This window comes from Sinocyclocheilus anshuiensis, unplaced genomic scaffold (assembly GCF_001515605.1).
Source record: "Sinocyclocheilus anshuiensis isolate Anshui unplaced genomic scaffold, SAMN03320099.WGS_v1.1 scaffold1053, whole genome shotgun sequence".
Taxonomy (NCBI): Eukaryota; Metazoa; Chordata; class Actinopteri; order Cypriniformes; family Cyprinidae; genus Sinocyclocheilus; species Sinocyclocheilus anshuiensis.
Window position 1 is genome coordinate 557,405 of NW_015555711.1, and position 16,999 is coordinate 574,403.

The 16,999-nt window shown below is 36.3% G+C and overlaps 1 protein-coding gene across 1 annotated transcript in view; it reads left to right on the top strand.

The window, feature by feature from the left end:
- Positions 1 to 16,999, top strand: part of LOC107672045 (laminin subunit beta-2-like) — a 45,144-nt gene that overhangs the window by 4,533 nt on the left and 23,612 nt on the right. The window contains exons 2-4 of the mRNA XM_016465131.1: positions 2,757 to 2,832; positions 12,934 to 13,103; positions 16,672 to 16,807. Of these exons, the coding sequence (XP_016320617.1) occupies positions 2,796 to 2,832; positions 12,934 to 13,103; positions 16,672 to 16,807 (343 nt within the window). The 5' untranslated portion in view covers positions 2,757 to 2,795. The remainder of the gene's footprint in view (positions 1 to 2,756; positions 2,833 to 12,933; positions 13,104 to 16,671; positions 16,808 to 16,999) is intronic.

Sequence of the window (16,999 nt, forward strand, 5' to 3'; positions counted from 1 at the left end):
CTTCACTACAAAGTGAGTGAGTGAATGAATGAAAACATTTTCCTTATGTTTAAATAAGTTACCAGCAATGACCATCATAACAAAGCTATGTAACAAAGCTAAGAGCTAACTCTCTTTAGTCTATCTAGTAGATGGTTTATCACATTTCACACCCATATGCGCTTGTTCATGAGTCACTCATCCTTATTGTGAGTATAAATTAGTAGTCTTTGTCTTCATGTGGTCAGGTTGGTCTTTGCAATGGCTGATGTTTGCAGATAAAGTCACTAAGCTGCTGTCTTAACAGCTGTGTGTGCTGTACATGAGTAAGTTTCTGTCTCCGATATCTTGGCAGCCTATATTGAACACTGAAGACCAACATCAGTTTAGTCTCTTTATTTAGAGGTTAAGGACTGGAGTGTTTTAATATGTTATACATTAATATTGATCTCTGTAATATTTAATCTGTTTTAGTTCTAATGTAAACGTACCGAACTCTGTTTAAACTCTGATTTAAATATATTAACAAGATAACGCTGATTGACAGGCAAAGTTTTGACAAAATTGATAGTCTTGGAAGCATCAAACAAATCAGTTTTGCAAGGCATGCCATTGCTTTACAACAAAAGTATGTTACAGAACTTTTTAAAAAAATTGTATGGTTGGGCACAAGAAGAAAAAGTGATGATATTTATTTATTTATCAATAAAATATTTATATATTTCACCCACCAGAAGTGGAAAAAATTGCTAGTGGGTCAAATAGGCCAGCAAATTTATTTATTTATTTTAAATAAAGTTTTATTGATTGATAATTTTTTTATGTTGTTTATTTTATTATATTTATTGGTCCAAAATGGCCAACAGAACAATTTTTATTTTGTTGAGTCCTGAATGTGTACTTCAGTCTTAAGAATATTCAGTAAATATTAAATAACTAATGCTATTTGTAATAGCATAAAAATGCTTATGGTGTTCAGGAATGTCCATCATGATTGCATCAAAATATGAACTAAATTTTAAGAAATACATAACTCCTCTAGGTAAATATAGTGTTTTTATGTTTCCTTGCACCAAAATCTTCAGTTCAGCTCAGCATCTCTTGCAAGTTTTTCCTTCTGTTCAGAGTTGTATTGGAAGGGAAGAAGGTGTGTGTGGTCAGAGAAAGCCAAAGCATCACTGCCCTCCCCTCTGTACCCCTTAACCAGCTCAACGCCCCCCTAAAGAATGGTTCAGTGCATTCCGTCAGCCTGGAGACCGGCTCCCCCTTTCACACAGTGGCTTTCAGAGTGACAGCTGCATTTGAATAAGAATCGCTCTCCATTCACCCCATTGCTGCGCTGAAGGCGGGGGAACCGTTTTCCATCCACTCTGATTGGCTTAAGCAGGTCCTTCTGTTTTTGTCCGGAAAGGCCAGTTGTGCCTGTAAAGTTTTTTTTTTTTGTGCTTAACTTTACACACTCACACCTTTTTTACACACACCAGAATATCACACACACAACCAGCCTCAGCCTTTTTGTCCCTCCAAGGGAGCCTTTCTGAGAAATCCCTGTCCAGAGGATATTTATCAGCTTGCGTGAGTACTATATGTCTCTTGTATTTTACATATAAGGATTTAAATAAAGAATCAGAGACTCTGCCGTGTTTTGCTTGGAATGTACAGATGCAGGTGATGTGCAGGTCATGCTGGTATTATCTGTTGCCTTGCCAGCCAGTTTTGGGTCTGTAAATCCTGTCTTCATCCTGTTATTCCCTTTATCTGTGCCTTTTGTCCTTCCTCTTTGATTTGACAGTGTCATGTTGTGCTCTTTATCTGGGAGGCATCATACCTTAGTGTGCTATGATGGTCTAGATTTTATTTTAAGGACTGTGTGTCTCATATGACAGTAAATTCTTTCATTTCTGAATATGTAAGGAGTTTAAATGTTTCACATTGTTTCATAATCAAAATTATGTACCTTTTTTTACTAAATAAAAAAAAAAGGTAAATTACTTGTGCTCTTGTTATATCAGGCTTTAAGTTGTTTTTGTGGCTCTGTGCTTTGGATGTATTTGCTGATATCAGTGAAACAATTTGTTCACTATAGTAGTTGAGTGAGTGTGAGAGGATTTTGTGGCAGCGAAATATGGAGTGGAAGCTGTGTGGGAAATGGAGGCTGTTGTATTGTGTTTGGTGGAGCTGACCTGTCACGCCTCTCACCCGCACACTGAAGAGCCTGCAGCCAGGGGCCCGGGGCTCCTCTTTTCAGATCACACTCATGCTCCCACCAGACAAAAGCTGGCTTCACTCTCGCCTTAAATGTTCAATATTCATTTGGTGAAATGCCTAGTTAAATGGCATTGCATGTTATATACTGTAGTGCACTAATATATATTTTGTAAAGTAATGTATGATAAGTAATTTGTGAAAGTAACGTGCTAATTTAATTATTTTTATTAGTTAATGTTTATTTTCATGTAGAATTTTTACTATATTTGACAGGTGTGTGTCATTTTAAACCATATTTGCAATTGTTTGTGTCCAGTGAATGATTAAATGTTGTGAAATGAGAACCTTTGATATTCAAAAGCTGTAATAAACTCACCATATTGCTATATTTTAATACTAAGAATGCATTTTTCACAGTCAGATGCTGTTGTTTTAAGTTCAGATAATGTAAAAAGCAATTTAAAGAATTATGAATCATATAAAATGCCTTGTGAATGCACTGTATGAATAACTTAAGCACCTGATGCTACAATTTGGTTGTGAGCTGAACCACTTTAATTTTTCTTCAGGCTCCTGGAAATCAGCTGCCCATGATTGTTTGATAGCCCATGGCGATGGCCAGATATTTCAGTGTTCTCCTTCTGGGTAAGTCACATGTTAAATTGAACAGATTTCTGCATATACTAGTTTTTGGTGGTCATATCTTTACCTTCCAGATGTCAGATAAAAAGCTTAAGGTGGGATCATAAAGTGACTGATGACAACACAGACAATCCCATGTGATTATCAAAGTCTGACTCTCCAGTGAGGTGAGCGGGGATAAACTTCTTAAACAAAGTGAAGTTCAAACGCACAGCCCCCCACCCAGGAGGTCTTTCACAGTAGCTCCCACGAGAGCCCTTTTCAACACAAAACAATCTAGACTTAAGCAAACGAAAACATAACCAACCTGTTTCCCCTCTCTCTCCTTTAACATCAGTGCCTGGCCTTTCTCTCTCTGAAGAGAAGTAATCAGAGGCATTGTGTTTGCTTGTCCTTGTGTCCTTTGTGTTTCATAATGAAAGGTATATGCATAATGGAGAGGAAACGTACACCTGCGGCGACCTCTGCTAAACAAGACAAGGAAAAGTTCTGTCGATGTTTGCACAACACTGAGAGATCACAAATCTCTGTAACGACCACCATAAACATGCAAACATACATATGAGTGAATTCCTAATTAGTTGTGCTGTTTTATTGTTTAGTATTAGGTGCCGTTCACACAGAACATGTTTTTGCATTCCACTGCACTGCATTTCCATTGTTTTTTCAATGTAAACATGCGCTAGGCAGATGTTTTTGAATGTTTTACTGTGTCTTGCATGACATGCTGCTTTGAAAATGCAGTGCTCATTTTTTAAAATAAGCATGTCTCTAGGCTTTTACATTTTTTTCATTGCATTGTACTGCTACATGCTAGTTGTGTTTGAATGTTGTACTCACTTGTGCATTACACACCAGTTAACCACTCAAGTTAAAAGAAGTTAAACTTTAAAAAAAACTTGTCACTAGACCTTTAGTTTTTTTCATTACACCACCCTGTCTCATTTTTTTAAAGCAAAAACACATTTTTGTGTTGTTTTTTATGTAAACATGCACTAGATGGACATGTTTGATGTCTTGCATATTTTGCAGTGTCTCAAATGGCACAACATTCTTTTTTTGTCATTGCACTGCCCTGTGTCTCTTTTTGAGGTGGATGTTTTTGCCTGTTGTGCTCGCATCTTTTGCAGTGTCTCGCGCGGCACATTTAAAAAATGCAGCACTGAAATTAAACCGTTAAACTCTTAACACATCTATAGACCTTGTTTGGTTTATTTCACTGCCCTGCTTCTCATTTTTAAAGACAAAAACACATTCTGTAATGTTTTTCTAGGTAAATATGCACTAGACGGACATGTTTGACCATTGTGCTTGCGTCTTGCATCTTTTGCAGCTGCTGACGAATGACACAGTGTTCTGAAAATGTGACCTACTAGTTCAGCTTTTAAATGCATCTATAGACCTTGGGTTTAAAATTCACTGCCCTGGATCTCACGTTTTTAAACGCAAAAACTTTTGTGCAAAAAAAAAAAAAAAAGTAAGTTATTGGCATTCATTTAGTGCAAACATGCTTCCTTTTAGGTTAATTAGACTCATATATGGTTAGACTTATATAATTAGACTGATTATACATTCAGTGCTGTTTGCCTGCTGCACATTGCACCCCTGGGAACCAGGTGATGAATGTTTTAATAGTTAAGTGAGGTGTTTGAGTGCTTTTTTTCTCTAATTTGATGGGCTAACAGTTTTAACACATGCTTCTGACACGTAGACCTGGTGTTCATGCAGACGATGCACATTTAAATCCAGTCTCTTTCACGCTCTACTAGTACAGTATATGCATTGAATCAAAAGAGAGAGCGAAAACCGAACAAGAGGTAGAGAAGTGGAGAATAAGAGTGGAGAGCAGAATTTCATTAGCGAGGGTGCTTGACTGAGAATGGAATGAGAGCAGTGCTGAGGATGGCCATTAGTTTTGACATGTGTGGGAGAGGGGGATCAATACGCTCAGTTTGGCCATTATTCTCATTGTAGCACAGCACAATTATCAGTGCATTTATTATTATATCAGGATCCTTATATGCTCAATCATCAGTTATTTAGCTAGATGACTAAATGTATATTCCCTGTTGAAAGTACTTCACTTAAAAGATTAAATGACTTGGATTGGAATAGATGGAAAATGGAAAAACACTGCAATATTGGCACTGTTCCAAACCCTAGTGAGCTGCCTACCCAGACAGCATGTTTAGACATCATACTGTAGGTCCGCTCCCAATGTGAGGCTGTTCTGAACAGTAAAATTATGCTGCTTTAGTTGAAGCCATAGCCATGTGGGCAGTACTCCAATATATGGTGCGGCTGTGCCTTAGGTGACCCAAAATTAGGTTTTGAGCTGCGTCCAAAATTTCATTCTGTCTGAGAAGGTGCATGAGCGCACAAACTTTGCAGCTTTTAAAACAGGTATGTAGTATGAATGTATGTAGTCTAAATGTAATCCAAACTTACTACATTTGTACTACATAAATACTATGCATTCAGACATACAACTCTTTTCACACACTGTTTTAGGCTACTACGATAGTGAAGTATGCACTTGAGGACTTGAGTTCCTTTCCTGGTCTTTTGAATTGTAAGCATTAGCCAAGTCCCTCTCATGTTCTTTTCACCTGGAATATGTGTGATATGAAGATATTATCTGCATTTTTTTTTGCCTTTTGACTCAGAAAGCTGTGTTTAAAGGTTCAGCCAGAATTTAGAGCATGAGAGGAATGTTTTGGGAACGATAACAGTCTCAGGTGTGTGATTTCCATACGTGGCTTTTTAAAAGACTTTTTAAGTAGTGGCTTGGAAGTGGGGATCAATGAAGGGGTGTTAAACAAGCCTCCAGTAGATACTAATAGTTTACCTGTGGGGCCTACTTAAAGGAATAGTTCACCCAAAAATGAAAATTCTGTCATTAATTACTGACCCTCATGTCGTTCCAAACCCGTAAGACCTTTGTTCATTTTTGGAACACAAATTAAGATATTTTTGATGAAATCCGAGAGCTTTTTGACCCTCCATAGACAGCAATGTAATTACCACGTTCAAGGCCTTGAAAGGTAGTAAGGACATCATTAAAATAGTTTTGTGCTACTACATGCGCAGATATCAACAGCTCAGCTGAGTTGTAGGTTGCCTGGTTGTGGCCACAAATGGGTTGAAATTTGTATGATGTGTTGATTGTGTGAGTAGGATGCATTTCATACAAGATCTGACAACCTTGGGGTTTGGGCCATACAAATTACAGGAGTTTTCCAGGAGAAATAACAAAATGGGAGTGGGGAGGTAGATGGGTGTGAAATATGGGAGACTCCCTGAAAAAACGGGAGTGTTGACAGGTATGAACCTAATATCATCATTATATTCAAAAAAAAATTTTGGTGTAACAACCGATTTTTTATTTTTTTATTTTTTTTAAGAATCACATTTTAATTTGTAATCTGGATGGCATGTTTCAGGCCAGTATAAAAAGCTGAATGAGAGGAAGTTTGTTTATTTGCTTGCTTCCTTCATTTCCATTTAGGCCAAAGGTACGCTATAAATTTATAACGGAAGATGGAACACCTGAACAAGTTTATCCACTGCTTCCCAGGAATTCAAATGCTAATCATCACAGATAACATGGACTTGTCTTTTACAGTATTTTCTTCTGGCACGTAATCAAATTGTGGGCTCTGTGCCGACTTTACTCTCTGTACTTGATGTAGGTCAGTGAGACTGTGTGTTAATGATTGTACAAAGAATATGATCAAGGCGTGTGAGCGTGTGCCATTGTAATGGAATGTCTCTATGTGTCTTACAGCATGTGTACTTTGTGAACTCTGGCCTATTTTGGAATAAACTGCATATAGATTTAATTTAGGTCTGCCAGGTTTAGGGTGCATTGCTTAACCCTGCTTTATATCAGTTCGATCTGGATATGGGGGAATAATCTAGTTATGATCTGTCAAATGTTCAATTGTGATTGTTTGATTTAAACAACAATGGCTGCCTTGCTTTGTCTGTACCTGCAAGTTCACTATCTGATTTTTTTTCACATTCCATTTCAGGGTTTGGCAGTGTATTGTCTATGCTAGACCACTTTTTATTCCTGAATTACAATGCATAAGTCCACTTATTAATTTAGCCATCATAACTTTATAATATACAGTATGGAAAATGCATATTCATATTGAGCACAAATAAATATCTAATACTGACCAATAATTGTAAGTTAAAAAATCTCTAATATGGTCCGAAAACTGAAATAGCACTAATATGTCATGCATCCCTAGAGCTTATATAGGGGAGAGCGGGGCACAAAGTAACACTTTTTGACTTTCTCAGTTTGTGTAAATCCACATGGGGTTCAGAATAAAAAATTTTTTATCCACAGTAATTTTACACTTGTCTAGTACAAATATGTCACTTTGCCCTCAAAAAATGGAAGTAAAATGTGACAACATGCCCCGTAGGTGGGGTAAATTGTAACATCTGAGGGGCACGTTGTAACATGACCATATAACAGCTTAAAATGTTATCTGATCGAATGAAAAAATATACAAGACAAACTAAAATATTTTAATAAAATATATATATATATTTTTTTTTTTTTCAAATAAAATAATGGTGTTTTTTAAAAATGAAAAATAATCTGATTTTGGAGTTTGACAATGAACACATTGCAATCATGCTTGGGACGGCCCACATAAACGAGCAAAAATGATTTGTTACAACGTGCCCCATCTGCGCAACTGGAGTTTAAAACCAGTTGTTGTCTTCTGCTAGTTAGCGAAGCATAAAAAAAAACTGTCTAAACTGATAAATAACAGATTGGAGATTAAAATAATAGCAGATTTGTCTCATTTTAAATGATTAATAAAAACAGAGATGAAAAATTTACTTAAGCCAGAATTTTTATTTTACTATGGTAAAATAAATGTTCATTCATATCTTCAAAAGATTTTTTAATTTTGGCACACTTTTTTATATAATGTTGATATGGTAACTAATAAATACTGTAAATTTTGTTATGCTAGCATGTGTGGAAATATTCAAACCATGTGTGTTACAACTAACCCAGTGTTACTTTGTACCCCGCGCTCCCCTAAGTCATAAGCATAGTCAGATTGTTTGGAGACACATTAAGTCTCTTCTGCGGTGGTCTCAGCTTCCTCATGACATGCAGTTCAGCACATGTGGTGGCTTGTTGTCGAATGTTTGTAGAATGCCATTCCTTAGCTACAGATGGGCATTTTGTAAGACCAGTGTGAGATACTTTTACACCTGGAATTTTTCTCTTAATGAATGACATTTTCCTGGCTTGGCATTCATGTACTGTCGTCACATTGCAGATGCTCATCTGCCTCTGGAACCGGAGACATTGTTGTTGTGTCTTCAGCCAGATGTTTAGCTTGTATCTGTGTGTGTTGTAAATGTGGCATGTAGGTAAGAGGGTGTGCGGTAGCTTATGTAGTTCATGGGTGTGTTAGAGAATGCATGGGCAAGCAGCCATGTGCCTCCCTCAACATAAAAGATGATTGTTTGTGATCTTGTTTATAACAAGTTCTATTCTGGCATTTATTGGTTTGTTAATTTACTAAATCATATATTAAATACATATTTGTGCATAAATAAATGAGCAATATCACACGAGTAGCATTGCGATATGGCTGTATATACAGCCATATTGAGAAACGGTGTGTCCTCGTGATGATGATTAGTTACATTATTACATTATATACATGGCTGCATGCATATACAGTCATATCGCACATCTACGAGTGCAATATTGCATTTATACAACAGTTCGATGGCACAAGTGTGTAAATAAATAAGAGACAACAACACAGTGTCTTTAAAAACTCTCTTTTGTGCAGAACTACTTCCTTCCACCACAGATTCAAATCTCGGTTTGGCAGTTTAACAACTGAGCCCAAGCCTCCATTACTAATTCAAAAACGTCACTTTAGAACTAGTAACGAAGGCATGTTGAATTGCTTCATTAAAAGCTTATTGTATTACTGTATTAAAAGCTCACTGTATTATGTAGAGTATTATGAGAGAGAGATGGACTGAGCGAGCGTATTTACCTGCATCTGATACAGTATTATTCTTCAGTTCAATCTCATAGTCACAATAACATATTAGTTTGAATGTCCACTGAGGAAAGCAATATCTTTGTCATACTATTCTTTCATCTGTTAAGGGTGATTTCCGCTGCTCGGTGCATTTGTTGGCTCGTCTTACAAAGTGTTGTTGAAAATAAAGATCCCTTCCTTGTTGTTTAGAACCCTGTTTCAGTCTCTTTCAATATAAAAGTCTTTACTGCTAACTCATTCATAAAAATCTCTTGTCACCATCTAATAGTGGAATAATGTAACTAATCATCACAAACACACACCGTTTCTCAATATTAAATACTATTATTACATACTACTATTTATAACAAATATAATTTATTGAATGATATTTAATAAACAACAACAACAGCCATCATAAAAGTTGTTAGGTAATTCAGTCAAAAAAAAAAAAAAGGCAGTGCTCTGATATAGAGCATTACATTTATATAAAATATTATGTGATGAGTTTTTACCCTCAGCCAAAACTGTATGCTCTGGAACAAATAATAGATTAATGAGAACAAAGACTGCCCAATAGATTACCCAAAATGAATTATATCTCATATTTAATCACTAAAGAGACAAGAGCCAGTGGTAAATTCCAGAAGATCTGGCCGAGGTAAGGCTGCTCTCGGTGTGTTCATGAGCGCTAAACGGCCGCTGACACCCTGGAGCTCACATCTCCGCAAAACCTCGAAGCAAATTTTCAAATAGATGTTATCTATATTAACAAACTGCATATTTGAAGTCTAAACAACTACATTCTCACCTAAAAAATGTAAAACTACATTCTGTGACGCAAAAACAGTCTTATTTAAAAAATGACAGTGCTTTTGGGCATCCACTGTGACACTCGCTGTGAGAAATACTGCAAGCGGAGTGATACAAACAGTTCTGTTATCACTGTAATATCACACTGCTGGAAAGATTCATGAACCAGAAAGAACTGTTGTATAAATATATATAAATAATATGTATCTGTTTACTTTATTAAATTGCAAGAAAATTATGGCGCTTGAAATTACTTTGTGGTTACAAATTGTTATTTTTTTGTTTTTATTTTCTCCAATATGGCCTTTTAACTATTAGATCGCAGTGTTTGTTTTTTATTTCTTTAATTGTAGTTAATTGGTCTACTGAAAGATTTAAGAGGGAATAATCCACTGCATGTACAGATATCATCCATTTTTCTATAGGTGATGCCTATTTATCTCTCTTTCCCTCTATCATTCTTTTCCACATTTGTGCTGACACTTTGAAGGAGAAAAATAATTTTTAGAGGCTCAATGACAGACTATGGCAAAACAGTCAAAACCTATTCTTGCCTACCACTCAACAAACCACAAACACACGCTCTTACAGTCACGTTTTCGCCCTTGCTAGTCAGAACATGAGAAGTCATGAAGAAAAAGTGTTAAATGCATCCTTTACCTCAGGGAATCTGTTATGAGGGTTGCAGCAGCATCAGCTCTTATAAGGCAGAAAACCCTTTGTAGAGAAATGGTATTTTCTGGTGTGTGTGGCCTGTAAAGACTGAAGCACACTCTATGCTTATGAAAGTTCCTCAAGACGCCTGTCCTGTAATTAGCGACCTGAACTCTCAACAGATTGCCTTTGAAATACCCCCATCTTCTTAGAAACCTAGCGAGATTGTGAACGAAAGGTATTTGCGGACATTTTTTTTTTCACGGGAATCCCCAGCTCTCACTCTTACAAATATAATAAACAAACACACATAGAGGTCAACATATCCTTGAGAGATGTAATTGTAAACTCCATTGGTTATGCTATCAGAGCTTATGCTAGACCTGTGGAGAATTTTTTTTTTTAATTATAGTGTATATGTATATAATGTGTTTTATAAAACGGTTTAATTTTATTAAACATTTTATATAATTTTTTTTAATATTAAAATTTTATCGAGTCCTGGTGGTTTTTGGATGTTTAACATACATATAGCACAATTGTTTACCCAGGGAGAGTCGGATGTGTGCGGTCACACATTCAGGATTCAGATCAGGACCTTTATTCCTTCATTATGTGGGAATTTACTGTACGTGAGTTAACCATAAAGCCTTTCAATGCTCTCACACACTGTTTAGCACCTTGACGCAATCAAATGGAATTTATGGTGCTTGTTTTCGTTTTTTAACTGAGAAGGGGCCAGGTTTTGATACTGTCATGAACTTTGTAGGCTTATCTGCACTCTTGTGCAAAGAACAATGTTGGGTAACTGAATGATTTACTGATTATATGCCTAGTGATATATTAAAGTATCGCCCAGCGATATAATAAACAGATAAATAAAACTTTACCTGCATACATACAGTACACATAAAGCAATACAGCCAATCTCGGTTGTGTGATTATTTATATCATTGCAAAATCTAAACTATATTATCTCCAGCTTGTTTTGTCAAAAAAGTTTAAACAATATTACCGCCCAGCTCTAATCTGCTAAATGTGACTATAATGAGGATATTAAGATATTATAAACACCAACATCATGATTTTCTGTAAAGCTGCTTTCAAACAATGTGTATTGTGAAAAGCACTAGGCTATATAAATTAATTGGATGACTTCATGTACTGTGTATTTGTATTTTATAGTATTGTATTTTAAAGTCAAATGGTACATTCCTGTAAATTTATTCAAATAATTTGTAGAGATGCACCAATATTTTGATGGCCACTAATACATTAATTATTTTTGTGTCATGTCTGAAAACTGATAAATGTCTGATATTAAAATTCCACTCAGTTTTTTCTAAATAAATTAAAAATACAACATTAAAAACTAAAATTGATCATTGATTAAATGCTACAAGAGATTTTAGACATCACAGTATTATTACTGGTGTTTTTGAATATTAAGGTTATGAGAGTGATGATGGTAATTTACTGTTAATATTAATATAGAGAAAATATACAATATTACTCTAATAGTAATTGAGATTTTTCTGGCTGTGTAACATTGATATAATATCAGAAACAGAAATATACTCATATCCATCCACGCATAGTCATCTTCTACTTTCACTGTGTCCACTCTTGTTTCTTCATTTGCTCATTCTCTCATTGTTCTGTTTTGAGATGATAGCATTATTATTCAGATTCAGCGGTGTGTTAAAAAAGTTTGCACCGAGGGGCCCAAAGATTGACCAGGACATTGGTTTTCCAAAAGGCTCCTAGCCCCTGACTGCCGAGACCCGTCTGTTGTAATGATAAAGCAATGATAAAGAGGTCAAACACATTGAGATGTACAGTCACATGATTATCGCCATTCTCCACCTGCCACATCCTAACCCATTATGAGCTGGTATAGTTTGAGGGTGCGGTTACATGCTAGTCCTCTGTAATGATAGTTCCACAAAGTTAGAGATGAATGTTCGAAATCCATGTAAGACCTCCCACACATCTGGATTTGACAATGTCTGATAACCCTATGATGAACTCTGGATTTTGAAAGGCAAACGCAGAGCATTTTGAGCTCTCCCTTTGCAGAGGTAACCATGTGGAACAAAGCCAGTTATTTTCCTGACTCAATGAGAAACTAAACCCTCAGTCTTTGATTCTGCCGCCTGGGTGGGACCGTGAGCCCCACGAGGTCATCAAACAGAAGCCGCGCTGCTTGTATGCAGCGCCATCCAATCATTGGCTGTCATGAGGAAAGAAAAGTGTGGCGTGGGTCAGGAAAAACTGATGCATGAGTTTTTACATTATCTTGATGTGGATCAATTGCATTCACCACTTCCTTAGAAGGTACATTCCAGTCACACAACTGTGGAATATTAGGTCATCTTAAGTGAAATTTGTAGTGAATAATGTATATGTGAATATGTTCAAAAGGCACTTAAGGAGTATATGTATAAGAAGTCACTTCACAGCAAGTGGAAAAGGAAATTTACCCACAAGTCGAAAAAATTAAGTCTGTAGGAAGAAGTAAACACTGCTTGGGGACTCTGTGAATCAAAATACACAGCTAATGACAGACACGTCCTGTCTGTGTTCTCTTAAGTTCTTCCAGTTGTGGCTCAGGAGCTGCCCTCTGCCCCACACGGCTGCATGGAAGGCAGCTGTTATCCGGCGACGGGAAACCTTCTGATTGGCCGAGCTATTAACCTGACTGCCACCTCCACCTGTGGCCTGGATGGGCCTGAGCAGTACTGCATTGTCAGTCATTTGCAGGTAAAGCCAACATTATTCCTGAACCGTTCTTTCTCTTTCATATAGACACAGAAACATGATCTCATGCTGTGTAAACCATGCTCTCTGCTCCTGCATGTATGGCCTTGCCCTGCGCTCACGGAAATTATTTGTCATATGAAGATAGATGTGCTCGTGCACGCAGCACCTTTAGAAGTTTTTTTTTTTTTAAATGTAAGGTAAATTTGTGCAAATGAAAACTTACCATTCATCAAAATATCATTGCATTGATTTTAGTTCAACACAGTTTAAGTCATGCCAGGGATTTTCCATTGACGTCTGTTGTTTGCCAATTGTAGATTTTCATAAAAATTATAGTTCACCCAAAAATCTGTCATCTACATTACCTGTTCCTTCACAACTTTATTAAAACCGTTTGTTCAAGCACCACAGTGCATTTTTTTTACTATCCTTATAGGGATTTGATCCCCAAAATGAAGGCAAGACTTTATCCACACACACCTGCACACTTGTTAGATTACACGATACTGTACACATTGCTGTCTTGCACGTGTGTTGCTCAGTATGCCACACCTCTTACACTGAAGTAAAATCTGCGGCCTAAGGCTTTTCTGTTCGATACGTGTGTGATTTAAAAGATCTTGTATTCATCTACCTCTGTTTGCTTTTCCTCTTTTATCCTGAATCACTACTCCTCCCTTTTCCTTCAGGTGTCTATACAGCACTCTTTTCTGCCCTCATAAAATGTAATTTCATTGACTGTTTAATGTTTCATGAATGTCTATTTAAAATGTCTGGTGTTCTTTTAGGTTCTATGTATGTTCCTCTCATTAAAGCGTTTTGGGTGCATAAAGTTAACAAACTGTTCAACTGCCTGGAGGCACCATACATCCTAGACAGAGAGAGTTATGCTCATTTTGTCGTCAGTGCAGATGTTACCTGTCAGCGGTCTGACAATTTGTTTGTCAGTAGAGTGTCTGCAGAGTTCTCCATATTTCCGTTTGTAATGCAATATATCCGTCAAGAGTGTCAAATGGAAATTCTAGTTTTAAATGACTGCTCTGTTATTTATTATTATCGAAAAGCACAGTAATACTGTGTGGTACTTGATCCATAATTTTTACTCTGGTCTTTTTTACATTACAAGATTTATACCTTTCAATCATCTAAACATCCTATAGGCCAGGGGTTTTTTAACTTGTTGATGCCAAAGACCTGCATATTATGAATATGAATGCATGAATGAGCGAATGAAGGAAGAAATGAATGAATATGAATGAATAAGGATGGATGAATGGCTATAAATGAATTGGAATGGATGAATGAATATGAATGAATGAATAAATAAGTCTGGATGAATGAATAAATATGGATGGATGGATGGATGGATAAATGAATGAATGAGGATGGATTGAATGAATAAATGAGGACGAATGAATAACAGTGAATGAATGAGTGGATGGATTAATGAATGAATGAGGATGGATGGATGGATTAATGAATGAATGAGGATGGATAAGGATGGATAGATTATTGAACGAATGAATGAATGATTGAGGATGATGGATTAATGAATAAATGAGGATGAAGGAATAAGGATGGATGGATGAATGGATTAATGAGGATGAATGAATGAATGAATGAGAATGTATGGATGGATTGATGAATGAATGAATGAGGATGGATGAATGAATGGATGGATGAATGGATGAATGTACAAACGAATGAATGAGGATGAATGAATGAATGAATGAATGAGAATATATGGATGGATTGATGAATGAATGAATGAATGAGGATGGATGAATGAATGGATGGATGAATGGATGAATGTACAAACGAATGAATGAGGATGAATGAATGAATGAATGAATGAGAATATATGGATGGATTGATGAATGAATGAATGAATGAGGATGGATGAATGAATGGATGGATGAATGGATGAATGTACAAACGAATGAATGAGGATTAATGAATGAATGATTGAATGAATAAGAATGGATCGATTAGGATGGATGGATGGATTGATGAATGAATGAATGAATAAGGATGGATAGATATGGATGGATGGATAAATAAGACTGGATGATTGACTCAATGAATAAGAATGGATGTATGGATTAACGAATGAATGAATGAATTTATTTATTATTTATTTATTTATCAATTTATTGTTTCCTAAATAAAATAATTGGCTTTTGGAATGGAAATATTTACTTTATTAATTTACTTTTTTTTCTACTCCCATTAAAATAATGTTGCATGTATAAACTATATATATATAAGAAATATTTCAGATTAATTGAGAATTATTTGTAAACGACTTTTCACAATAAGACCATGTTTAATAAAAATTTTGCTAAATAAATAGAACTTAACGTGAATACATCTTAACAAACCTAAAAAATATATTTTGTAAACAATTATTTTCTCAATTTGATTTAAACTATTGTGTAATTTAATTGTGGTGTCTTTTCAGCATAAAAATAACTATTTAGACATATCCAAGTCATTATTTTTTATAAATATAAATTTAAACTTAACCATCTTGACCATCCTATTCCTTGTGTATATAATCTTGCATCAAAAAAATAAAATAAAAATAAAACCTTTCCTAAACTAGACTGGGACACCAGAAATATTAGAAAGTGCCTTTCTTTATCTCTACACTCTAAAAAATGCTGGGTTGTTTCAACCCAATGTTGGGTCAAATATGGACTAACCCAACTGTTGGGTTAAATTTTGGTTACATTTTTAAATTAACTTTTTAACCCAACAGCTGGGTTAGTCCATATTTGACCCAAAATTGGGTTGAAACAACCCAGCATTTTTTAGAGTGTATTATCCCTTATTTCACTCCATGCACTTAAACTGTGTAAATCCACAGAGCTGTTAAGTCGCGCTAGAGGAATTAGAAATGTGTTTTTTGCAGGGCCCCAGCATAGCATTCCTGTAGTTCATAATCCAGTTGATCACTGCTAATCCTATTGTTGGCAGCTCACACTCAAAACTACCCGAGTAAGCATGTGTCTAGAGTGTGGTAAGCACAATATTGTAGAAGTGCTGATATAAGTGTCCTGCAGAGCTTGTAAAGATCTGAAATAGATACTGAGCTTCCCCTGGTCGTCGATGTGACCTTTTCAAGATAGCTGAAGAAATACACGTGTCTCAGTCGGTTTAGCCTGGCCACTGCTGGAGGTTTTGTTGCTCATGACAACAACTTGGCTTAGACAAAGTGCTCTGGCGTTCGTCCACGCTAACGCTCATGTTCTGACCTGAATCCAGAAGGCCCATTCTCTCCTTCTCCTATCCCTAGGCCCATCATCCCTTCTCCTCCTCTGTTTCCAGGTTGGCATGGAACTTGCCCCCCATTCTGAGGGAATATTTTGCTCAGGCTATGACCCAGATTTTTGTATGTCTTGGCAGCTACCTGAGCTGCGAGCCATGCTGGTTTAAGTCGTTACAATTGAAAATGTACCTGAAAAAAGGTGTGGAGAGGCTCCTGTCAGACTGAACTGCTGTTGCTGAGTGTTTTTGCTGAATGAACATTTTTTTCTCACTGTTTCTTTCTTATGTCTTTGTGCAGGATTTAAATAAGTGCTTTAAGTGTGACTCTCAGATGCCGTATGATGCCTATCATCACGACAACAGCCACAGGGTAGAGAATGTCATCTACCAGAGAGACAGCAGAGGAGAACTCACCTGGTGGCAATCTGTAAATGGTGCGTGAGGGTTGTGTTTTGAGATCGCATTAAAAGTCACATTTTTATTTTATTCTTTACGTTTACATTTACATTTATTTTGAACTTAAAGGTGGGGTAAGTGATTTCTGGTAGCCAGTGTTGATATATCAAATCACCAAAACAAACACGCCCCTACCCCAAAAGGGTCTCGCCCCTATTTTGATAGCTCCG